At 43.5% G+C, this 24,826-nt stretch overlaps 2 protein-coding genes across 11 annotated transcripts; both read right to left on the bottom strand.

Annotated features, from left to right (window-relative positions):
- Window positions 1-319: 319 nt before the first annotated feature.
- LOC100693253 (NLR family CARD domain-containing protein 3) lies at window positions 320-7,623 on the bottom strand. Of its 10 annotated transcripts, none has more exons than XM_025899084.1 (9): window positions 7,551-7,622; window positions 6,824-6,906; window positions 6,382-6,555; window positions 5,937-6,039; window positions 5,333-5,446; window positions 3,461-3,550; window positions 3,236-3,293; window positions 2,769-2,997; window positions 320-2,103 (listed from the first exon to the last, which is right to left on the bottom strand). In XM_025899084.1, exons 4-9 carry the CDS (start codon window positions 6,023-6,025, stop codon window positions 320-322), a joined length of 2,364 nt encoding a protein of 787 aa, XP_025754869.1. In that variant the 5' UTR covers window positions 6,026-6,039; window positions 6,382-6,555; window positions 6,824-6,906; window positions 7,551-7,622. The 10 variants fall into 10 exon arrangements, with proteins under 10 accessions (XP_025754869.1, XP_025754868.1, XP_025754866.1 ...); XM_025899083.1 differs by having other exon boundaries at window positions 6,382-6,735; window positions 6,827-6,906; XM_025899081.1 differs by having other exon boundaries at window positions 6,827-6,906.
- Window positions 7,624-17,128: 9,505 nt separating this feature from the next.
- LOC109194753 (stonustoxin subunit beta-like) lies at window positions 17,129-19,142 on the bottom strand. Its single transcript, XM_019345519.1, has 4 exons — window positions 19,090-19,142; window positions 18,785-18,958; window positions 18,435-18,481; window positions 17,129-17,667 (listed from the first exon to the last, which is right to left on the bottom strand). Exons 1-4 carry the CDS (start codon window positions 19,140-19,142, stop codon window positions 17,129-17,131), a joined length of 813 nt encoding a protein of 270 aa, XP_019201064.1.
- Between the last annotated feature and the right edge of the window lie 5,684 nt (window positions 19,143-24,826).

Here is a 24,826-nt window from a genome sequence, read left to right as displayed (position 1 = left end):
AACACGTAAACTCTCTCTCTCTCTCTCTCTCTCACACACACACACACACACACACAAACTGAATCATTACCTGAGAGTTTCAAGTTTACAGTGTACACTTTTTAGTCCCCCAGACAACAGCTTCATGCCAGAATCTTGCAGGTCATTGTTACTCACGTCCAGCTCTCTCAGACTAGAAGACTGGGAGCTGAGAACTGATGAAAGAGCTTCACAGATTCTCCATGACAAGTTACAACAGCTCAGCCTGAGAAAAAAAAATTATCAATGAAGATAACAATCAAAAATGTGAAAACTTATTTATAATGGTTCATAAATTGACTTACAGAGCTTTCTTTGAGGCTTTGACTACTGGCAGAAGCCTCAGAAGAGCATCCTCAGTAGCAGAGTATTCCTTCAGGTCAAATACATCAAGATCTTCCTTTGATGACAATAAGATGAAGACCAGAGCTGACCACTGAGCAGGAGAAAGTTTATCTGTGGACAGACTTCCTGAAGTCAGAGACTGTTGGATCTCCTCCACTAGAGAACCATCATTCAGTTCATTCAGACAGTGGAACAGATTAATGCTTTTCTCTGCAGACTGATTACCACTGATCTTCTTCTTGATGTACTGGACTGTTTCCACATCAGTATTTGAACTACTTCCTGTCTGTGTCAGTAGACCTTTTAGGAGAGCCTGATTGGACTGCAGTGAAAGCCCAAGGAGGAAGCGGAGGAACAAGTCCAGGTGACCATTTGAACTCTCTAAGGCCTTGTCCACTGCACTCTGGTGGAGATGTTTTAAAGAATACTGATCTGTTTTTTGCTGTTTCTCCAGCAGGTTGATTCCAGAGTTGATGAAGGTCAGATGGACATGAAGAGCAGCCAGAAACTCCTGAACACTCAGATGGATGAAGCAGAACACCTTGTCCTGGTATAGTCCACTTTCCTCTTTAAAGATCTGTGTGAACACTCCTGAGTACACTGAGGCATCCTTGATAATTACTTCAAAATCTGTCAGGTCTGATTCATAGAAGATCAGGTTTCCTTTCTGCAGCTGATCAAAAGCCAGTTTTCCCAGACACTCAATCATCTTCTTGCTCTCTGGACACCAGTGCTGATCTATCTCAGTTCCTCCATCATACTTGACCTTCTTCACTTTGGCCTGAACCACCAGGAAGTGGATGTACATCTCAGTCAGGGTCTTGGGCAGCGCTCCTCCCTCTCTGGTTTTCAGCACATCCTCCAGAACTGTAGCAGTGATCCAGCAGAAGACTGGGATGTGGCACATGATGTGGAGGCTTTGTGATGTCTTGATGTGGGAGATGATCCTGTTGGCCTTTTCCTTTTCTCTGAATCTCTTTCTGAAGTACTCCTCCTTCTGTGGGTCAGTGAACCCTCTTACCTCTGTCACCGTGCCAACACACTCAGGAGGGAGCTGATTGGCTGCTGCAGGTCTTGTGGTTATCCAGAGGCGAGCAGAGGGAACAAGTTTTCCCCTGATGAGGTTTATCACCAGCACATCCACTGAGGTGGACTCTGTAACATCAGTGAGGGTTTTAGTTTTGTGGAAGTCCAGAGGAAGTCGACACTCATCCAGACCATCAAAGATGAACACAACCTGGAAGTCTTCAAAGCTGCAGATTCCTGCTTCTTTGGTTTCAGGAAAGAAGTGATGAACAAGTTCCACCAAGCTGAACTTTTTCTCTTTCAGCACATTTAGCTCTCTGAAAGTGAATGGAAACATGAACTGGATGTCCTGGTTGGCTTTGTCTTCAGCCCAGTCCAGAGTGAACTTCTGTGTTAGGACTGTTTTCCCAATGCCAGCCACTCCCTTTGTCAGCACTGATCTTATTGGTTTATCTTTAACAGATGAGGCTTTAAAGATGTCTTCTTGTCTGATTGTTGTTTCTGGTCTGTCCGATTTCCTGGATGCCATTTCAATTTGTCTGATCTCATGTTCATCATTGACCCCTGCAGTCCCTCCCTCTGTGATGTAGAGCTCTGTGTATATCTGATTCAGAAGGGCTGAGCTTCCTGCTTTAGCGATCCCCTCAAACACACACTGGAACTTCTTTTTCAGGTTAGACTTCAGGGTTTTTTGGCACTTTGCAGCACGAGTTCCTAAATTAATAATAATAAAAAAACGTTAGAATTGATTAGAATATTTGCCGTGGTGTTTTCTTTATTTAAGAACTGACAGGATTACCTTGGATTCCCTCGGCTCTCTGTAATTTGCCTACCCTCTGCCTATCACCTACTTTAGCCATTCATTTATGGGCTTTTCTCATGTAATCAACCATCTCTAATGTAGTATGTCTGACCACAAAAGTTATAGATAAACAAATAAAAACATAAAAACAAAAGATGCATAAATGTTTACGTCTCTGTCATGCACCAGGGTGTTGTGTTAATCATGGCGCACACCATTTATGTTTCGATAAAGACAAATTAATAGATCCAACAGAGTGTTTCTCAGACTGTGGGGCATAGAACAGCTGGGGTTGTGGAGAAACTTGAGGAAATGCTGTGTATATTAAATACCTAGACTGCTGATGCCATTGTGTTTACCTTAATCCAGTATACTTCAATCAGGATCTTTTTTGTTGTTAACAACTGATAAAAAATTGTAGAGTATGAGGCATGGGTTATTTCGACTTCAGAAATGAGACATCCCATAAAAAAAGTTTGAAAACCATCATAGCAGTCATGTTTAAAAAACTAAACTTCTCCCATGTTGCCTTCAGTTTGTTCTTTCCATCATGCTTAAGCTGTTAAAATCCTCTTACTGCTCTGCAGACACTCAGCCAGCTTCTCCTGCTTCATTCTCCTAAGGAAGTGCAGCGTGATCTTCAAAAATGACTCTCTGCTGCTTCTCCTCTGTTCTTCATCCTCAGCCTCCAGCACCTCCTCATCCTCCCTCTGACACTCTAACCATTCTGGATAGTTTGAAAGCATGACCTTCCTCATCTTCTTCAGCTCATTCTTTAAAAAACTGAACATGTTCTCCTCCAGCGTCTGGAAAAGGGATAAATTTAGAACTTTGATCTTATTTTCAGTCATTTCCAGTTTCATCTATTAAAGTTTTGACAAAATTAGGACCATATATTCCACATTATAACCTTCATAATATTTTTAACTAAATGAATCTAGTAATTCTCTCACTGAGTCTGTTTCATGTTTAAGGAGGGATGGAAACTAAATTCCTTTTTCTAGTTGATGTGATATTAAACTGTTGACTCTTGAATCTTCTCACCGTAAATATGGAGTCCAGATCAGACTGACCACTGAGAGTCTCTGAGCTCTGCAAAACACTGCAAAAATGCTCAATGTTAGCACATGTGCAGTTTGTTAAAGGTGTTGCTTTCTGTAATGATGAGTCCTGGTATGAAGACAAAGTGATCACTAATGCAAGTGCTGGTCTTGCTGTTGGACGTGACGTTTTTAAAGAAGAAACATATTCAACAGTTTAAATTCTCACCCTGAAAAGGTTATTGGTTGAATCATAGATCGGTCACTCTTCATTGACATACAGCTCAGTGAAGTAGACAACAGTGTCTCCTTATTGATTCTGAAATGAGAAAATAAAGAATACCACATGTGTGTTATTTAAAGTATTCACAGCAAATGTTGGTGTTCTAATGAAACAGATATTCCTGCATGTGTACAGGTCTGTTAAGAATTAAAAATAATTCACTCGACTCTTGTTAGCACAAAATCTTTGGTTCTCCGAGACTATTTGTTTTATAGAATGATTTTAAAACTTTATCGATTAAGCTGTTCATAGCTACAAACTATGATTCGAAGTGGGGTTTGATATATGGGGGAACCTTAAGGTTCAGTACCTAAGAATAGCTCCCCAACTGATTTGTACTGTAAGCTCAAATAGATTTTACTCCTGTCTTCCTCAGACGGCCATCCCTCCCTGAGCCTGGTTCTGCTAGATGTTTCTTCCTTTTAAAAGGGAGTTTTTCCTTCCCACTGTCACCAAGTGCTTGGTCATTGGGGCTCCTCTAATTGCTAGTGTTTTTTCTGTGTTGTAGAATTTTTACCTTATATCTTGTTGCGATTTGGCACTGTATTGAACTGGAAATGATCCTTTGTATTGGACGTGCAGAACATGGTCCACTCAGTCAGAAAATCGGAACAGTACTGAATTTCTGCCAGAGGTGGGAACTGAACATCCCTGTGCACTCTGTATGTTTAGCTATACCAGCTCTGTCCAGGCTCCTACCCCACCACCTAATCCAACTCACCACCAGGTGGTGATCAGGTGACAGCTGTTTCTCTCCTCACCTGAGTATTTAACTTACGTGGCTGCAGGGATGATAATACAATTATTTTTCAGATCAGGAAGTCGTTCCTCCCAATCACCCCTCCAGGGCTTTGCCCACATGTTGTGACTATCATCTCCTCATTTTGTTAAATAGCTTGTTCACCTTTGGCCTTCCATCCCAGTGTTCTTCATGTCTCTTTTACACACAGAGCTTTTTTCAGTTCTCTGTACAAAAGGTCTTTGGGATGTGTCCATCATCCGTTCTTATGACATGGCCAACTCAGCACACTCGTCTTTGTTTGAGGATGATGTAGATGGCTGGTAGTCCTGTTCTGGCAAGTATCTCTGTGTTGGTGACCTTGTCTTTCCATATTATGGCAAACATAAAACTTTGGTCTTTCCTTCAAACTAAGCAGATTCCTTCAGTGCTGTCTTTAAACACATGTTTTAAAAGTAAGAAAAAGAAATGCTGAAAAATGTTGGGGCATGCACACATCCTTCTTTGACACCAAGGCAAAGGGGTTGGACAAGGGTTTGTCAATAAATGCTATAAGTAAACTGTTATTCTGCATTTGTCTTGAAGTTGTCACAGTGAGAAAATCATATCAGCTGATCTTTTTGGTGTGAAGCTGCACTGGGAGTCTGGATAAACTCTGGCAGCCAGTTTTTTGTAGTTTTTCTGGTGCAATGCACAAAAACAACTTTCCAACAATACTGAACAACAAACTTCCTCAAAAGTGTCTGCTTCTGTCTCCTGTTTGGTTGATGGTACTGTCTGTCATATGTTATGGAACAGCTGCCTCCTTCCAACATTAACAGAGTGAAGAGGGTCTGAAAGGGTTTGCGCATCGATCACATGTAACATCAAGACAACCTTGTCTTATTGTGACAGGGTTTAAACTCTAGAATGATTTACAGACTCACTAAATCACTTGCTCTGTTTAAATCGCTTGTTAAAATTCGTGGAGCCTCGTTGAGCCTCTGAATAACTGTAATTGTTTTCTTTAACATGTTATTTACTGTCACCACTGAGCAAAAATCAATTAAAATTTTGTCAGTGAAGAAACATAATCTTACCTATAATGTGCATGTTTGTCTTCATCTTTGAATATAATGGGTTGAATCATAGATCGATTACTCTTGAAGGACAAACCGGTGGATGAAGGAGGGGCTTGTGTTTTCTGATAGAAACTGACAGAAAAAAAACAGAGACTGCATAGTGAGCAGAGTAGCACAGTGAGTTTGGATTCAAAGCAGCCGCAAAAATTCCCAGTAACCAACTGAAAAACACTAAACCCCCCAAAACTGTAGAACCAAAATTTATAGCAACCAATCCATTGTGTATTTTCTACCTGGTGTGTAAGTAGATGACACGATAAAAACAGATTCTGTTGTTTGTGAGACTAAACACAGAAACACAGCAACAGAAAAAAGTTTGTGTACTGGCAGCAATTTGATGTTTGTCTCTCTCAAGATTTAAAACTCTGACTTATTTTGGTTTTTTTAACTGAGGTTGTTGCATTAAGAAAAGGTGATGACCACACAGATAGTGACTGCAGAGAGTTCACATGTCAGAGAGTTTAAACAGTTGGTTCATTTGATTTCTGTGTCTCTGACCATGACAAACACAGGTGACTGTGACCTGGAGAAGAGTCCTGACAGTTAGAGAGGGTCCTCTCACCTCTGAGCTTTGGTCTTGCTCTCATGTTCCCCACACAGAGTGGATTTAGAGGGAGGGACTCCCTCCTCTCTGTCCTCACACTGATCCATAGCTGAAGCCACACCTTTACACAGACACAGCAACATTAATATCACCACATATACTAGTTCACACACACACACACACACACACACACACACACAAGGATTTAAACATCTATAATATTTTGTCTGTTTACAAATAGAAAACAGAATCCAAACATCTTCTCCTGTGTGCCTTCAGTCGGTCTTCAGTGCTGATGGTTTTAACACTTAAAAATAAATGAATTACTGTAAAGTCATTGTTCCTGAACTCAGAGAGAAATTCTTGATTCTCTTCATGTTTTATACCAACAAACAGCAAACAGCCAATCAACATCATGAAACACTACAGTCACACAGTTGCAGCCTTCTCTGGAAGGACTCACCTACTGAGCTCACTTCACACCCTTTCCACCTTCATGTGTGGAAGAAACATTTTGAGAGAAGAAGCTGCCCAGTCTCTTCGTCAGTCCTGGTGTCTGACCAATCGATCCAAGGACTCCGTCACAAGCTCACAACTACAGATAAAAAAAAACCCAAAGACATCCGACCAGCCTCACCTGTGGAAAGAAACCCAGTCAGTGTCAGAGAAAACACATAGGGGATGATGGACTTAGAAATGATCTTGACCATGTCTACATTCCTAAATGCACTGAGTATATACAGCAAGCAGCAGTTCTCCTTAACACAAAGCCTTGTTGATGTCAGAGGTCAGAAGAGAATGGGCAGACTGCCGTGAGCTGACAGGAAGGCAACAATAGGCAACAGTAACTAAAATAACCACACGCTACAACCAAGATATGCAGAAGAGCATGCCTGAACACACACTACCTTACAGCAGATGGGCTACAGCAGCAGAAGAGCACACAATAGAAAATTGGAAAACCATTTCCATGTCCTAAACACCGACACTGTAGGAGGAGCAGAAGGGAACATAATGAGGTACCAGGACATTTTACTCTCAAAAAGTCACTTTTTAACCACTTTTTTTGTAATGGTTGTTTCAGATAAAGAAGCTAGAGGGCTGAAATTTGATCTGCACATGCTCAGTAGGATTCTCTCTCTGTGGAAAAGGAGCAGGATCATCTTAGCACAGCAGAAGTTTTTTTTAAAAAACTAAATTAATACAGCAGTAATCCGATTTATTAGATGAACAGTAATATGACTTAATTTTTTTCATGGTTACACTTTGTGTTGTTAGTGCATATATCAGACTGGTACCTGCGCGTGCGTCTTACATCTAAACGCAAATGCTGGATTTCAAGCAGAAGTCTGTGAATTATGAAGAAAAATATAGAAATGCTCCGGCCTCGACCTACTTCTACTTCAACAATCAAAACAACTTTATTGTCCACGTTTGGAGGACAAAATGCGTCACAGCACATCTCACGTGACCAAACAGCCCCTGAGCCGGACACACGCTGACCTGTTTGATCTTAACAGATACTCAAAGGGTCTCGATTTCTGACGTTTCTATGCTAACACGGTTACAGCAGTAATCTGACAGCATGAGCAGAACCCCGGAGACAAACACCGGCACGCGGACCTCACTCACCTACACCGGTAGGAAAGAAGCTCCGCGGAACAGCAGCCGGACAAAGTGAAAGTAAACCGAGCAGGAAGTAGAGGGAGAGGAGGGAGTGTCACTACCCGATCGGGTTTCCGGTACGGATCGGGTAGTTTTTTTTTGTTGTTGTTTTTGTTTGGTTTTTTAACTTTATTTAACAAACAATGAGTATACAACATACGAACAGATGAAGTATACAAAACAACAAAACATGAACACACAAAGCCAGGGGTAAAAAGTTACAAGAATACACACAAAAATTCACAGATATATATTGTTTTGAGAGCCTTTTTGTTGGTAGAGTCTGATATTGATTGTATGTACATTTCCACATCCTTAAAAAAATGACAGAAATATGTTTTTTTGTTAGTAAACTTACATTTATGGATAAAAAATTTAGCTAAAAGTATTAACAAATTTATCATAAAAAAAAAACATTTATCATTCCTCTTGGGGAACTTAAAGAAACAGAATAAAACATTTTCCCATCGTAAAGAAAATTCCCTTAAAATATGGACAACAACAAACCTGCTAAATTCCTTCCAGAATCTCTGTGTAAAAGAACAGTACCAAAAAAGATGTGTCACAGTTTCTGGATGATCCCGGCAGAAAGTACAGTTAGTATTTATGTCTCTTTTAAATTTTACCATGTAGTGACTGACTGGATAACATTTATGTAAAATTTTAAATGAGACTTCCTTCACCTTATTTACAATCAAATATTTATGGGGGATCATCCAGACTGTCTTCCACTTGATATCTGGAACATATCGGTTCCAGTAAGATATTACATATGGGAGAGAGACAACATCTTCTTGGAATAAACTACGTATTCTCTTATTGCTGTTACCAAGTTCCTGTGAAAAGCAGATTTTTCCTATTGGTGACTCAGCTGGATCAGGGAGAGTGACTGAGGTAGATATTGAGCTGTCGGTGTTTTGATATAACATTAAAGTCCCTGAGGGTATGGCACCAAGCACCATTGAGAATTCCTGAACACTGATTGGAAAATTATATAGTGCAATAAAGTCATTGTAAGTAAGTAGTTGTCCCTCTTTATTAACCAGCTGAGCCACCAATAGGATCCCATTTTGGACCCAAGTTTCCAGGAAAAGTGATTTATTTTTAAATAAAATATCTCTGTTGTTCCAGATAAGGTATTTGTGAGGTGAGAAGTTGTGTTTATAAATGAGGGTCCACGCTAAGAGGACTTGCTTATGGAAGGAGATTGGGTAGTGACAGGGAGGGTTCCTCCTTCTTCTTCTTCTGCTTCTTCTTCTTTTTTCTTCTTCTTTGTTTTTTTAACGGTTGTTGGCAACCAACTTAAAGGAGCATTACCGCCTCCTACTGTTCCGTTGTATGGGACGGACAGCGAGCTTACAATCTATATCATAAAAAAAAGAACCCTACACACTTTCATAAACCCCTATATCCTTCAGAAAACCCACCAATTCCCTTATCTGCACCCTACTACCCTCCAACACACTCTTCAGAGTAAACTCCCTAACTCCCAGCTTCTTCATTCTATCCTGCAGAGCCTTCCTCTCCACATCATGCCCCTTGCACTGCAATATTACATGCTCTACCATCTCCTCCTGGCGCACTCCACAGAACCCGTCTCGTGTTTTCCTACCACCTGTAGTGTTTTATGTAATGCACAATGTCCCAGTCTAAGCCTGGTAATGACCACCTCTTCTCGCCTATCACCCCTATGCACCCAAGGGAGGGTTCCCTTCTACAACGTCACATTTAAACAGCTGGAGCCACGACAGTGTGCTACAGTATTTACTGTGACTCAGTTTAATCTAGAACATAACAGATCAAAAATTGAGTCATTCTCCTCACAGATGTGCCAAAATAGAGGCTCAAAGAGACAGCTCGTCTTATTTAAACATACAAACGTTTCTGTGAGTCCTGACGGTCTGAATGGATCCCTCCTCACAGCAAGTTTAAAGAGAAATATATCACACTTCACAGAAAGTCACACGCATTTAGGTAAAATCACGATGATAAAAATTCACTGTACATCAGAAATTCCTGGATATAACAGCCTTAGAGAAAAAATATGTAAAATCACATCATAGCAACAGGATTCAGTTTTATCTGAACTGTGAGGTTTGAGTTTAATTTGTGTCAGAGATGTGATGCTTGTATTCCAGTGGTCCGGAAAAATCTTGTCACGGTTTGCGGGTGCAAGCCGTGTGGGAATTAATTAGGACCAGGCAGCGGCAGCTCAAGTGCAGGTGAGAATTTATTAACAGCGATACAAATGAACAGAAATGGCGGGTGACACTAACAGGTAAACCTAAACTGGGAAAACTAACAAAGCAAACCAGAAACGAAGATGCAGGGAGGTCCGAGGAAACACACATGGAGAGACGCAGGGAGACCGAAGGGAAACAACACAGACGAACCAGCAACGAGGACGAGGTAACACACACTATAAATACACACGCCAGGAATCAGGGGAAGGGAAACAGGAGGGGAACACACCTGGAAGACATCACAACTGACGAGGCAGGGGAAAACGTAAACAGAACACACTGACATAAGACACAGACCTTCACAATAAAACAGGAACTACACATACAAGGACACACACGGGCCGAACAGTGTAAACACTAACAGAGGAAGAACAGAACCAAAATCACACTAAATAGAAAACACAAAACGCTGGGTCAAACGGACCCAGGATCATGACAGTACCCCCCGGCAAGGGCTGGCCCCAGACAGCCCAACACAAGAAAACAAAACTGCCAGAAAAACAAAACCAACCCGACCAGGGCGGGCGGCGGGGGCCCAGGAAGGAGGGCCCGAAGCAAACAAAAACAAAAGAAACAGAAGCACCAGAAAGTCACAAAAAAAAACAAAAAAAAAAAAAAAACACGAGGCCAAAACCAAAAGAAAAGAAACACACCAGAGCACAAGAAAACAAAAGTCCAAAGCAGAACAGTTCAGGGGCCGGCCGTGCGGAAGGCAGCGGCGGCCACGTGGAAGCAGTTCAGGGGGCCGGCCGTGAGGACGGCAACGGCGGCGACATGGAAACAGGTCCGGGGGCCGGCCGTGCGGACGGCAACGGCGGCGACTCAGGCGAAGGTGGTCCGGGGCCGGCCGTGTGGAAGGCAACGGCGGCGACTCAGGCGAAGGTGGTCCGGGGGCCGCCCACGACGGCGCCACCTGGCCAGTGGCCTGGAAAGTGGCCGGTTAGCTGCGGCGCCAGACGAGGCTGGGCCAAGTGACGCCGAAGGCGAAGGCACCGAGGCTGGGCCAGACGGGGCTGAAGACTCGGAGGCTGGGCCAGACGGGGCTGAAGACTCGGAGGCTGGGCCAGACGGGGCGGCAGCAGGCGAGGGTGAAGACCCGGAGGCTGCAGCTGGCGTAGCTGATGAGGCTGCAGCTGGCGTGGACCAAGAGGCTGCAGGCGACGGCGTGGAAGCCGGAGATGGAGGCGCTGCAGCTGGCGAGAATGAAGAGGCTGCAGCTGGCGTGGAAGCCGGAGACGGAGGCGCTGCAGGCGGCGGCGTGGAAGCCGGAGACGGAGGCGCTGCAGGCGACGATGTGGGAGCCGGAGGAGTGGAAGCCGGAGACGGAGGCGCTGCAGGCGGCGGCGTGGAAGCCGGAGACGGAGGCGCTGCAACAGGCTGGACGGATCCCTCGGACCCTCCAGCGGAGACAAGAGACGAAGGCCGGAGCGGTCCCTCGGACCCTCCAGCGGAGACACGAGACGAAGGCCGGAGCGGTCCCTCAGACCCTCCAGCGGAGACACGAGACGAAGGCCGGAGCGGTCCCACGGACCCTCCAGCAGAAGCCATAACTAAGCGAGCAGTCATGGAGGCTACTAGCTGACACGGTGGCGACTGACAATGCACTGAGCACTGGCTCTGCCCAGGCCACGCTGACATGAAGTGGTTCCCAGGGGGCTGCTCAATCCTCAGGGGTCCAGAATCGGCTGGGGACCGAGACCCAGCCTCTGGGGAAGCCCTGGAGTGGCTAACTGTGCCAACGGCGGCTAAACCCTGAAAAGTACACTGCGTAGACGTAAAGCCTTCTCCCTGCATGGAGTGAACGGGTGAATCTGGTAATACTGGAACCTGAACTGCAAGTAACGGTGACACTGGAGGCACAGGGGCCTGACCTACAGGCGGCACTGGAGACTGAACTGAAAGTGACACTGGAGGCACTGGGGCCTGGACTACAGGCGGCACTGGGGCCTGGACTACAGGCGGCACTGGGGCCTGGACTACAGGCGGCACTGGGGCCTGGACTACAGGCGGCACTGGGGCCTGGACTACAGGCGGCACTGGGGCCTGGACTACAGGCGGCACTGGGGCCTGGACTACAGGCGGCACTGGGGCCTGGACTACAGGCGGCACTGGGGCCTGGACTACAGGCGGCACTGGGGCCTGGACTACAGGCGGCACTGGGGCCTGGACTACAGGCGGCACTGGGGCCTGGACTACAGGCGGCACTGGGGCCTGGACTACAGGCGGCACTGGGGCCTGGACTACAGGCGGCACTGGGGCCTGGACTACAGGCGGCACTGGGGCCTGGACTACAGGCGGCACTGGGGCCTGGACTTAGGGTGAAGCTGGGAGCACTGGGGACTGCACTGAGGGTGAAGCTGGGAGCACTGGAGACTGCACTGAGGGTGAAGCTGGGAGCACTGGAGACTGCACTGAGGGTGAAGCTGGGAGCACTGGAGACTGCACTGAGGGTGAAGCTGGGAGCACTGGAGACTGCACTGAGGGTGAAGCTGGGAGCACTGGAGACTGCACTGAGGGTGAAGCTGGGAGCACTGGAGACTGCACTGAGGGTGAAGCTGGGAGCACTGGAGACTGCTGTGGGGCAGCTAACTGAGCTGAGAGCGGCTGCGGGGCAGCTAACTGAGCTACTGGAGGCTGGGCAGCTACTGGAGGCTGAGGAGGAGTGGCGGAGCGAGGCTGGGACGAGGAGGTGGGAAGTTTGTGTAGCTCTGAACGTGGAAGTCCCAAAAACAAAGCAAAGGATTGCAGCGGAGTAAGCCCAGTGTCTTCCACCACATAATCCTTCTTTCGCCGCTGCTTGCTCCTCCTGCAGGGCCTGACTTCTGAAAGCAGCGGTGGAGTGACACCAGAAAACTGAGCTGAGAGCGGCTGCTGAGCAGGCGATGAGCTGTTCTCATAATCATCTGCCGCACAGAAGACAGCCCCAGAATGAACAGTCACACAGTCCGAAAAAGAGTCCTCACTCACCACAGCCGGCGAATTAAAAGTCCGGATGTCCGGCTGTGGGGTGGCACATCGACATTTCCTGCCCGCCGACGGCTCCGACGGGCCAGGCAAGATCACATCCGGCGAGTCGGGCAGCGAGGCAGGAGTGGCAGAGAGCAGGTGAGGTGTGCGCTGAAGGAAGGCCTGAATGGTCGGAGAGAGCGAGCCAAACAGCCACGGAAGACCAGAGAAGAGCCGCTGTAGGCGCGTTTCCAAAGCGCGACGAAGCTCCTCCGGGGGATGTTCCAACCACAGGCTGAGAAGATTCTCAACGGAGAAAATGATGTCATCCCTTAGCTCCTCCGAAGGGTCGCAAGCTGCTGGGTCCATGTTGGCTGGTTCGTGCTGTCACGGTTTGCGGGTGCAAGCCGTGTGGGAATTAATTAGGACCAGGCAGTGGCAGCTCAAGTGCAGGTGAGAATTTATTAACAGCGATACAAATGAACAGAAATGGCGGGTGACACTAACAGGTAAACCTAAACTGGGAAAACTAACAAAGCAAACCAGAAACGAAGATGCAGGGAGGTCCGAGGAAACACACATGGAGAGACGCAGGGAGACCGAAGGGAAACAACACAGACGAACCAGCAACGAGGACGAGTGAACACACACTATAAATACACACGCCAGGAATCAGGGGAAGGGAAACAGGAGGGGAACACACCTGGAAGACATCACAACTGACGAGGCAGGGGAAAACGTAAACAGAACACACTGACATAAGACACAGACCTTCACAATAAAACAGGAACTACACATACAAGGACACACACGGGCCGAACAGTGTAAACACTAACAGAGGAAGAACAGAACCAAAATCACACTAAATAGAAAACACAAAACGCTGGGTCAAACGGACCCAGGATCATGACAAATCTGCCAGGCAACCTGAGCTGTTCCAATTCTCTGAATTCTAAGGAATCGCCTTCTTTAGAAAAGGACACACTGCACCACCCTTTATGATCATATTATTCATGAATATATAAGTAGACGTCACATGTGCCATCATGGCTGCTCTCCAGCCTCAGACAGAATAAAGGTGGAATTATGGAGGTGCTTGATTACCTTAATCATTTTTTTTTTTACATTTTATTTATTTTTTATTTAATTTTTTTTTTTAATTTCTTTAAAACCCTCCTATACTGACCGTCTTCATCATGGTAGACAGTTACAAGCCATCTTTCTCTCTCTCTAGTGTGACAAATGACTGCACAACAACCTAAAAATGAAAAACTTTTTTATGCCTGATCACCTGTGTTATTGCTGACAGTTTACCTACATATATACTGAGTGCTGCATTTCTGTACTCTGACCACTCAATGGCGCTGGAGACTCATTTTTTTAATTGTTAGTGCTGCCTCACCCTTCTAACCCCCATCAGGACAAAGTGTCTACTGCCCTCAGCTGGCCTAACTGATGAACTTCAACCAGACAGCATCACAGCACATCAAGTATGCTGTAATTCAATTCAGTTTAATTCAGCTTTACTTATATGATGCCAATTCACAACAGTTGTTTTATATTGTAAAGACCCTAGAATAATACAGAAAAAACCCTGATAATTTTACGAGTCCCTATAAATAAGCATTTTGGCAACAGTGGGAAGGAAAAACATAAGAGGTCTGGTTTTGTGAGTAAGTGGTTTGTTTTTGGAAAACAGCTGTTATCCTCTGCGGGGCAGAGGATAACAGCAGAGTTCTCTCCTCTGTCGTTCACCTGCAAGTCATCAGATGCAATCAACTGCCATTCAAAAGGACCAGTAGGGCCATCCATTGTTCACCAGATTATCAACTCACCCAGCGTGGGTATTCAGCCAGTCCATCTAGACATTTTCTAGTCATTGCTCCCTGTGCGTAAACGAAGCTTCTCATTGTTTTTCCAGTGTTTAACCAGTCTCATGTGCACTCACCCACTTCAGATGGACACTGCTCATTTCTGTTGGCCATTGCCAATGTTTTTCCGAACTCCTCATCACTCACGTGCCTGCCCACCCACTGTCAGCCTCATCACAGACCAAGATCCCTCCCCCCCATTCTACTTTTAAATACCTTAGGAACAACAAGTAAACCTGCAGTCTGAGAGTGAAGTGCTCTAATGGGGTGATATAGTGTATAAGGTTTTGCGGAAATTTAAAAAAAAAAAAACTGCAACCACCAGGTGAGCGTGTCTTTTGAAGTGAGGTTTATTAAAGAAAAAGGAAAAAGAAAAACACTGCAGTGGAGAAAACGTTCAGATCAAACACCAAACAGTTTTCTGAGGAAGGACACCGCCCTGATCTATTTTATACCTTCCCAAACACTCTCAAGACAAAGAACATTCCATAGCATATCATATATCTCTATACCTTCAGTCCAGCTCATCCTTGCCCCTCTCCCACTTTAAAAGAGGTACGACCATCCGTCACCTCCCTAAGAGCAGGATGTCTGGAGAGAAGTCTACCATGGACGAGGCCCACTTGTGATAACATACATGCATGAAAATAAAGATGGGCTTTCCATTCACAGACCTATTACTACTTCACCTTAAAAACTTTGCATCAGCAAACATCAACCTCAACCAATCCAACGTAGGATTAGGTTTTGCCTGAAAATTCACATGACAAATGACAGTTACTTTCAGATTTACAAGTTGAAGATGTACGCTCTAAATAAGTATCCAGTTTTGCCTCTCTATCAACTATCTGCATTTTGATGACTCATAATGACCATTTCCTGGGGAAATAATAATTATTAATTAATTAATATCTACAATTGCAAAATAATATGTTTAAAATATTAATAAGCTGTACCACTGGCACAAATCACCCCAACCCCACCATTTTGAAAAAATGAATCATCCAGCAGTTTGGACCTAACTTCATGTTAGGTGTATAGACTCACAGTGTAGATTACCAAACATTTGTGAAATATTTTCAAACTTGTCTAAAACCGTTCAGACAAAACAATCAAAAAAAAACTTCATTATAGAAATTTTACTTTAAAAGGCCAAAAAAGAGTTTTTGAACTTAAATATCTTTAATTCTCATGCAATGAGGCTCTCTTCTTTGCAGGATGAGTTAAATGGCTGGGTCACAACTTACCTGCTGGAAATCAGCGGCCTGTGTTTCAGCAAAGTTTCACTTTTCAAAGAGCTGAATCTGAATATCACTCTGAGGAGCAGGTACCCTGTACACTGTATTACCTGGTCTGTTGTGCTTGCTCTGGATCTACGTACATACTTACCATATGCACATGAGGGAACAAAATGATGCAAAAGCAGAATACTACATAAAACACAAAAAATTAGGCCAAATTGATATGACATTATTTTATCAATATAATAATACAGCAAAAGTGTAGAAAGTATAAACTATGTAATAAAAAATAAATTATAAATACACTCTACATTAGGACAATTCAGATGGGTACTCTGCAAGAAGTAAATAAGGCAATACTCAGCATTTCCAGATGACTTTGCATTGAGTATTGCCAAAGTGAACCGTGTTACCATTGCTTCGCTTTTTTGTATGTGTGATAGTGTGACGGTTGCTTAAGTATTTAGGCTTTAATAAAGTAAGTCTCTTGGGGTGCCAGCAAGGTCTCTCTCCAGACATTTAAGACTTTACCGTAGACAGCTTTGTTACTTTACAAACTGCCCAATGGATGCAATTATCATTAAAACTTAACACCCTAAACATCAAATAAAACACAGCTCAGTTTCACTTTATGTAAATATAAAAAATATATAATCAAATACCCATTCAATAAAAAAGCACATCAAAGCAAGTCTTCAACTCAGGAATTTGGTGCAAGTAGTTCCATATATTCAGTTCATCCCAGCTTGATCAAAGAACAGAACCACACAAGTGAATGTTGGACCAAAACAAGGAAGTGTACCCAGCACTTCCAAAACAAAGTATCCTTAATTTTTTTTTGTTTTTTTTTTGTTTTTTTTTTGTTTGTTTTTGTTTTGTTTGTGCGTTGCTCACTGTAGAACTGCCTCTTGGATGAACTTCTGATCTAGAAGTTTACTTCCATTTAAGTGTCCCAACACGTGTTTCGACTACCCATGAACTTACTACTGAGCATGAAGAAAAATGATGCCTGTGTTAGGCTATGATAGCTTCACGTTTCCATCTGCTTCCTTTTCAGTATTTCCACACTGAGTCCTGGCCCCTAAGAAATGGAGTAAATGGGATGAACACTTATTGAAGGGCCAAATCTGTGGAATCTAATTGGTTGGCACCAGGCAGGGCACTGAGGTAAGCTCAACGGGGGGGGGGGACACATGCAGAGCATGTTTAATGGTGGGCCTGATTAATAAAACTTTGATTTTCAGTCAGCAGTCCGATTCCGTCACTGAACAAAGAGTGACTGAACCATCCCAGACTCTAAACCCAGGATAGAGAAGTTGACTAAATGTGATGGGGACGGTGTGGAGGTGGATCAGAGTGTCAGAGGAGACTCTGTAGAAGGACAGAGTCCCAGCAGGACAGTCCACAAACACAGCTACTCTGTTAGAGATGGAGGAGGAGGAGATGGATGTTTCTCTATCATTGTGCCAGACAGAGTAACCGTAATCAGAGCAGGTCAAACACCAGGACTGATCATTCCCTCCAAACCTGGAAGCCCTGCTGTAGCCTTTCCTTGGGATCCCTCTGTGAGTCACTGCTACGTCAACTTTTCCTTTCCACTCAACTTCCCAGTAACAACGACCAGCCAGGCCATTTTTACACAGCACTTGGCAAAAAATATCAAATTTCTCCGGGTGATCGAGATAAGGCTGCTGCTGCTTCAGTACTTTCACCCTCCTATTGTTGTCAAACAGTTTCAGGTTTTTGTGTGTGGTGTTCAAGTCCAACGTTAGCTCACAAGCAACTGATGGAGGTAAGAGAAGAAAATGAAGAAACAGTTTATTATTTTATGTAACTGGTGACTTTAGCATATTTTGATCTATGAGCAGAGTAGCTAATTAAAGGTTTCCAGAAAGCATATGATGATGATAATTGATACCTTTATTATAGATCAGATCCACTGTTAAACCTTTCTGTTAATTATACTTGATTAATCCATTAGACTTCTGTTTTCTTGACAGTAAATAAAGTCAGTTGCACAAGTCAAAACATCTGACTACCATTTATTTTTACTACACTTAAAAATCAACTCATTCTGGATCCTGAATTGCAGATCAGCCAACTGCATGAAATCATCTTTTGAAAACAAATCGCCAATCCTGCTTTTCCAATGTAAGGCATATGTATTAGTCATGACGTATAGTGTAGATCTCAAACTCCTCCTCTGCGTAAGATGCAAACTAAAACCTGTAGATCCCAAAGGTAGTCCTCTTTCCTGCACTGCTTGTTTCTATATCTATACTTAGAAAGCTACACAACTGGACCAGAGCCTGTCTCTAATCCCTGAAAGGGAAATCTTATTGAAATCTATATAACTGAAGTGATTGTAAAATCTTGGTAGCACACATCAGTGTTAGCAAACTGTGCTTTGCTATTCTGTGAAGGCTGAATTTAAGTTGGCTTATAGATAACGAACTTATTCAAAGATAGAGAAGCAATGTTTGTCCTACAGCACACATCCTCAGTCAAAACAATCCAGAATATACTGGACATATAGCATGTGTCACTTACATTTCCTTAGACCAAGAGTTACCCTCTGCTCTCCACCACTGTCCACCCTACAGGATGAAAAACAAATCTTTATTTATTATTAATGAAACAGACTTATCAGGCCTCGTTGTTTTTATGCAATTGTAATTTTATGTCCAGGATTATAATTTCAAATGGTAAATGGTAAATGGCCTGTATTTGTATAGCGCTTTACTAGTCCCTAAGGACCCCAAAGCGCTTTACACATCCAGTCATCCACCCATTCACACACATTCACACACTGGTGATGGCAAGCTACATTGTATAGCCACAGCCACCCTGGGGCGGACTGACAGGGATTTTCTGGTTAAAGGTAAAATAGAGGGGGGTACCTGAGAATATCAAGTCTCCAATATGGATCCTCCAATCCTGCAAGCAACAAATTCACTCCTGAGTCCTGCAGGCTGTCATTACGCAGGTCCAGCTCTCTCAAATAGGAGGGGTTTGAGCTCAGCGCTGAAGCTAGAGAAGCACAACCTTCCTCTGTGATTAGACAACCTGATAGCCTGCACACGCACGCACACACACACATACAGCTGTTGTTCAGGCAAACATATAGTTTGACGGACAACAGAGCACAGAGAGGTCACAACAACAGCAGACACTCAAATAACCTTTAATAACAACAAGAACCCACATAGCAGACCCGGATCTGGTGTGAAGCTGGCACTGCTGGCTGACTTCTGGCATGGTAAGTGACATGTCATCCAGATATGGCCTGGTGTAGATGGCACTGTTTATGTGATGGCATGCCACATCTGGCCCGATTATGGTTTGGTTTATGTGGCCCAGGCTCAAAGAAAACAGGTCTAGCCCGGATCCAGCATTGACTGGTGTCATGGCAGGGTGTATGTCAACCAGATGTGGGCCAGGTCTGGCAATGATGGCACTATTTATGTTCCTATTTTCTTATTTTAGTTAGAAGACCCAAATGCTATGTTGCAATACAATACTGCTATAGTAGCCAACTTTTCAAATGCAGGTTTGACAGTTTTGTTACACTTTATCCAAAACCTAGTGAGGGTTTACTCATGTTTGCCACCAGGAGGTAGAGCAGGTCACCTACTGATCGGAAGGTTAGTGGTTCGATCCCTGGCTCCTCCAGTCTGCATGGTAAGAGGTCAATGTGTATGAATGTAGTTAGGACGCACTCAGTTAGGTGAAAGTGTGTGAATGTGGCATGTTGTATAGAGCAGTTTGAGTAATCTAGGAGAGTAGAAAAGCGCTATATAAGAATCAGTCTGTTTCGTCGTGTTACTTTTGCACTATTATGATCCGGCACATGTTGTTATTACATGGCTTGATTAAGGTACACATTAGGCTGACATCTGGGGCCAGAGCTGAAACTGTTCTGGGCCAGCACAGGGCCAGCAGTGTGTCTGCAACTGGCCTTATGTGGGCCAGCACACATGGGCCAGCATCCTCCAGGGTTTAAATCTGGGTCTCTCCATCATTTAACCCTAGAACTGAAGAAGCTTCTCGGATGAGAGGTGAAACATCTTCAAGCAACTTGAAGCCTATATGACATTTTTTGTCCACACGTAAACGGCGTTTCAAATCAACGAAAACGGAGATTTTTTAAAACTCCTGCCAGGTTGGAGATTTTCAAAAACTCTGTTTTTGCGTTTATGTGTGGACGAGGAATACAGAGTTCGTCACGCAATGTCAAAGGTATGTGCCATTTTTCCCGTGTGCGCCACGTTATTGTTTACCATCCATCCATCCATTCGCTTCCGCTCATCCTTTTCAGGGTCGCGGGGGGCGCTGGAGCCTATCCCAGCTGTCATAGGGCGAGAGGCGGTTATTGTTTACATTAGATGAATTTCTACAATCGCGGATAGAGACAAAATACTGTTAATGTTAATCTTACTATCGTCACACTTACATATATACACGCAGTTACTGTCCCTCCATTTAGAAAGGCAGAGGCGTCATGGTGTAATTATTTTACGTGTAGTTGTTTTTTCCTGTGTAATAATATTCAACATTGCTATCAATACATTTTTCAAAAAATGCCTCTCTGTGCAAAATGGGTTCAAAAACATAAACAACTGTGGGATACTGTTTGTCCGTGATTTGGACAGGGGGAACCAATCGTGGCAGGATCAGCCTGATGATATTTGTATCCTACTTTAACTTTACTGTATAAAAAGGTAACATCTCCAAAATCTTAGGAGTAGTTAATCATTATAAGAAGTGTTTGTGAACTAAAAATCAAGAATGTGGGATTTGGACAGCCCAGCGCGTGCTCCCGACGCAGGGGAAAGTAATTCTGTCGGGGAGACCTACCTTGGCACTTGTGCAGGTGAAGCCAAAGGCAAGATATGCGTTACCATATTTTCTAGTATTTGGCGATGCTTCATCCTCTGCTTTGCATTTGTGTGGGAGCCCCATCGAAAACCTGTCCATTATGCTAGCAGTGTCTAAGCATTCTTTTTTTTTTTTATTAATCCCCTCCGCGCAATGGCTCTGCCCCGCCTCCCCCCAGGGTGCCACCCAAAGTTGTATTATTGTATTATTAAAGCTCTTCATGACTAAGCCTAGTGTCCTCTTTTTTGAAAAACAAAATATGGTCACCCTAACTTATCCCCGTTTCAGGGTGTAACGTCTTCAGTTCCCAAACACTTATTGAGTGTTGTTAAAAGGAAAGGTGATATAATCCAGTGGTCAACATGCCCCTGTCCCAGCTTTTTGGGAACATGTTGCAAAATGAGTGAAGATTTGCAAAACAACTATAATATTTTTTCAGTTTGAACATTAGATCTCTTGTCTTTGTAGTGTATTCAACTGAATATAGGCTGAAAAAGATTTGCAAATCATTGTATTGTGTTTTTATTTATGTTTTACACAACGTCCCAACTTCATTTGAATTGGGATTGTATAAAAGCATATAAGTGGTGAACTATGAACATGAGTTAATGTAATGTTGTGTAATGTTACGTTTGGAAACCAGAACTTATTTTCTTTCTTCTTTCCATCATGTTAAAGTTGCTAAAATCATCTCACTGCTCTGCAGACAGTCAGCCAGCTCCTCCTGCTTCAGCCTCCTCAGGAAGTGCACCGTGATCTTTACAAAGGAGTCTTGGTTGCACTTTGTTTGATCTTCATCCTCACCCTCCGACACGTCTCCTTTCTCCCTCTGACTCTCTGAGCACTGTGAGCAATCTGGATTCAGTACTTTCGTAATCTTCTTCAGCTCATTCTTCACAAAGCAGACAATGTTTTCCTCCAGTAGCTGGAACAGATAGACATAGACTTTGCTTTCAAAGTGACAGAAGAAAAATCAGATCCATGTGAAGATCCACTTGTGGACAATAATTAGAATACGTATGCTAGTAAACTTGAATCAGCTCAAATATTTTCAACAATAAATGAGCATCAGAAGCTTGAGGAAGCACACAGATATTATAAGCTGTTCACTGAGTTTGTTTTAGTTTATATTAATTTTTTTTTTTTTTTTAAAATAAAGTGCTCTTGAATCTTCTCACCATAAATATGGAGTGCAGATCTGTTTGATGACGAGGGTCAGACTCACCACTGAGGGCCTCTGAGCTCTGCAAAACGCTGCAACAATGTTCAACATTAGCACATGTGCAGTTTGTTATGGGTGTTGTTTTTTATAATGAGTCCTGGTACGAACACAAAGTGATCACTAATGCAAGAGCTGGTCTCGCTGTTGGACATGATGCTTTTAAAGAGGAAACACAATCAACAGTTTACATTCTCACCATGTTGCGTTATTAACTAAATATTTTAATGAAATCATAAAACAACACGAAGAAAAAAAACACTAACTTACTTGTTTTCAAATGAATGCTGTTGTTTTTAAAGCAAGAGTTCTTTGGACTGATCAATACTCATGGAGACAGAGCTGGGCTGAGGCTCAGGTTCAGAGTTTGATCCGTACTGCTTCTTTGCTCTTGAAAACAAAAAACACAGACATTTAAATGTGGATCATGACTGTGCACAGACTCTGACCTGGAGAAGAGTCCTGGCAGTCAGAAATGGTCCTCTCACCTCCAAGCTTTGGTCTGGCTCTCATGTTCCCCACACAGAGTGGATTCAGAGGGAGGGACTCCCTCCTCTCTGTGCTCACACTGATCCATAGTAGAGCCTCATTAAAGGGTCTGCTCAAACACTCTCAGCATTCACCATAAATACAGCACAAATATTCAGAATATTATTAAAACATGACAGAAGACAGTTAATTTGAACATTGACCATATTTCTATTTAATAAGAATATGTAGTCTTTTGGGACTTGAAATCCGGTCTACCTCAGTGTTGGTAGTTTCAGTTTGAACCTCAGACAGTTCCCACGCATCCTGAGCTTTCTGAAATCTGATCACAGTGAAACTATTTGCTTTATGTGCTGATTACCAACAACCATCATAAATGGGCTGCTAAAACACGTTTCCACTTCTGATGGCGCAAAGCACTTTGTACTAAACCTCACACACATGTACTCTGTATGACTGTGTGCGTGCGTGCGTGCGTGCGTGCGTGCGTGCGTGCGTGCGTGCGTGCGTGTGTGAACGAGGTGTGTGTGTGAACAAGGTGTAAGTTGTAGTACACCTGTAGAGAAACTTTACATTTTATACCTAAAGTCAGCAAACAGTCAATAAAGAAAGAGCTCTCCTGTTCGGTCAGTGATCCAACACAGCGTAATCAGAGTGATCCTGTTCACACATGTACAGATTTCTCTGGAAGGATTCTCACCTGCTGAACTCACCTCAGATCACTCAGATCAACTTTGAGACACTTCCCAGCTTCCTGTGTGGAGGACGTCTGGAGAGAAGCAGATGCTCGTTTCTCCTCGTGTCTGTGAGCATTTGATCCAATGACTGTAGAAAACATGGACGATCTAGCTCCCCAAAAATGAAAACACTTAAAAATGTTTTCATTTTTGGCTGCAGTATAGGTCATAAACCCTGCCTCCACCATGTTAGCGGATGGGACTGGGGTCAGACTAAAATGAAAAATATTCTCCTCAGATAATTTTTCCCAAAGATGCTTTCTTCCATTACCAGTAGCTCTCATCACGCTCATCTCATCATTTGTGTTCACTTGTCTCCGTTCTCATAAGTTTGATTCTAATTACGACCATAACGCTGTTAAACGTCACCATAAAGCTTTGACTAGCAGCTGCAGTCAGAGAGAAACTTGCGTATCTCTGTTCAGGAATGGCAGATAGAGCGGAGACACTGAGAGAAGCTCCAGCGTTTACGTTGCAGCGGCATCCTGGTCTCCAACGTCCCTGGAAGGGTGTTAGTTGGTTAACTAACAAGAGGTGCAGACGGGTGTCATGAGAAATAGGTAAAGGATGACCCTCAGCACAGGTGCGTTTTGTTACAGGTGTGGTGTTCTTTAATGATGAATCCTGGCAGAAGCACTCTGGGATCTCTGATGTAAATGCTCTTCTCATTATGGGATGTGATGGTTTCAAAGAGAAAACACAATCATTAGCTTACATTCTCACACTTTGTCAACAGCCTGCCATTCATCTTTGACTTCATGGGATCCATAATTTACTAAAACAATAATGAACGTTGTTCTTCTATACTTCCTATAATTTGTGAGCCTGTGTTATATATATTTATATATTTATGTGTGTGTGTGTGTGTGTGTGTATACTTCATACTGAAGTGTGAGCTAGCTTTGGCTGATGTTAGCCAGCAGTGTTTGCACATGCACATCAAGCCTTTAACACTGGATTGTACAGGGTCTTCACCGTCAGATTTTAGGTTTAAAGCAGCTTCTCTCTTACTCGCATTGATCCAGAGAACAGACACACTCTCTCCATCAGTTTCCAAATTATATCAAACATGCGATTTCTCTGTCACCTGTCTCTCACTGACTCACTCCCTTGTCAGTTCTGCTCTTTGGTCATTATTATAATAAACTGAATCAGTTATCTCATCTTCAGATCACTGACAGCTGTGACGGCAGGTTTGAGTCCAGAACCAACCTCACCAGAGTCAGAAACCACATCAGATGATGGAGTTCTACCATCTGTCCACTAGATGGAGCTGACTGACAAAGACATCAGCTTAGGTCTGAAAGAATGCATGAGTCTCACCAAACACACACCCACACGCGGAAAGTTTATTAGGCACATCCCAGCTGCGTTAGTGCACAGTACACCCTTGACAGGTCGTTTTACATTTCTGTAATCTTACAGTTTCACTTTTTAAAATCTAAAATAAGAGTTGAGCTTTCCATTTTTTATATAATCTCAGGGATAAAATGTGTAGTTTAATTCTGTGCACTGGTAGAAAGAGCAGTTTCACCGGTCCGGCCCATATAAATGGTAAATGGCCTGCATTTGTATAGCGCTGAATGAGCCATATAAGATCAGAATGGACTGAATGTGGC

The sequence above is a fragment of the Oreochromis niloticus genome, linkage group LG15 (assembly GCF_001858045.2).
Source record: "Oreochromis niloticus isolate F11D_XX linkage group LG15, O_niloticus_UMD_NMBU, whole genome shotgun sequence".
Lineage (NCBI taxonomy): Eukaryota > Metazoa > Chordata > Actinopteri > Cichliformes > Cichlidae > Oreochromis > Oreochromis niloticus.
Note: the sequence above shows the minus strand (reverse complement) of the source record. Positions and strands in the feature narration are given on the sequence as shown.

Bases quoted from the DNA above. Each gene is read 5' to 3' on its own strand.
- LOC100693253 (XM_019345566.2), bottom strand. From the start codon at position 6,025: ATGGATCAGTGTGAGGACAGAGAGGAGGGAGTCCCTCCCTCTAAATCC. The intron at 3,551-5,332 runs GTAAGATTATGT...TTCTCATTTCAG, and splicing joins GACAAACATGCACATTATAG to AATCAATAAGGAGACACTGT. The intron at 2,998-3,235 runs GTGAGAAGATTC...TCCCTTTTCCAG, and splicing joins ATCTGGACTCCATATTTACG to ACGCTGGAGGAGAACATGTT.
- LOC109194753 (XM_019345519.1), bottom strand. From the start codon at position 19,142: ATGCCAGAAGTCAGCCAGCAGTGCCAGCTTCACACCAGATCCGGGTCT. The intron at 18,959-19,089 runs GTGGGTTCTTGT...GTGCGTGTGCAG, and splicing joins ACCAGATCCGGGTCTGCTAT to GCTATCAGGTTGTCTAATCA. The intron at 17,668-18,434 runs GTAAGTGACACA...TACCTCCATCAG, and splicing joins AACTCTTGGTCTAAGGAAAT to TTGCTTGTGAGCTAACGTTG.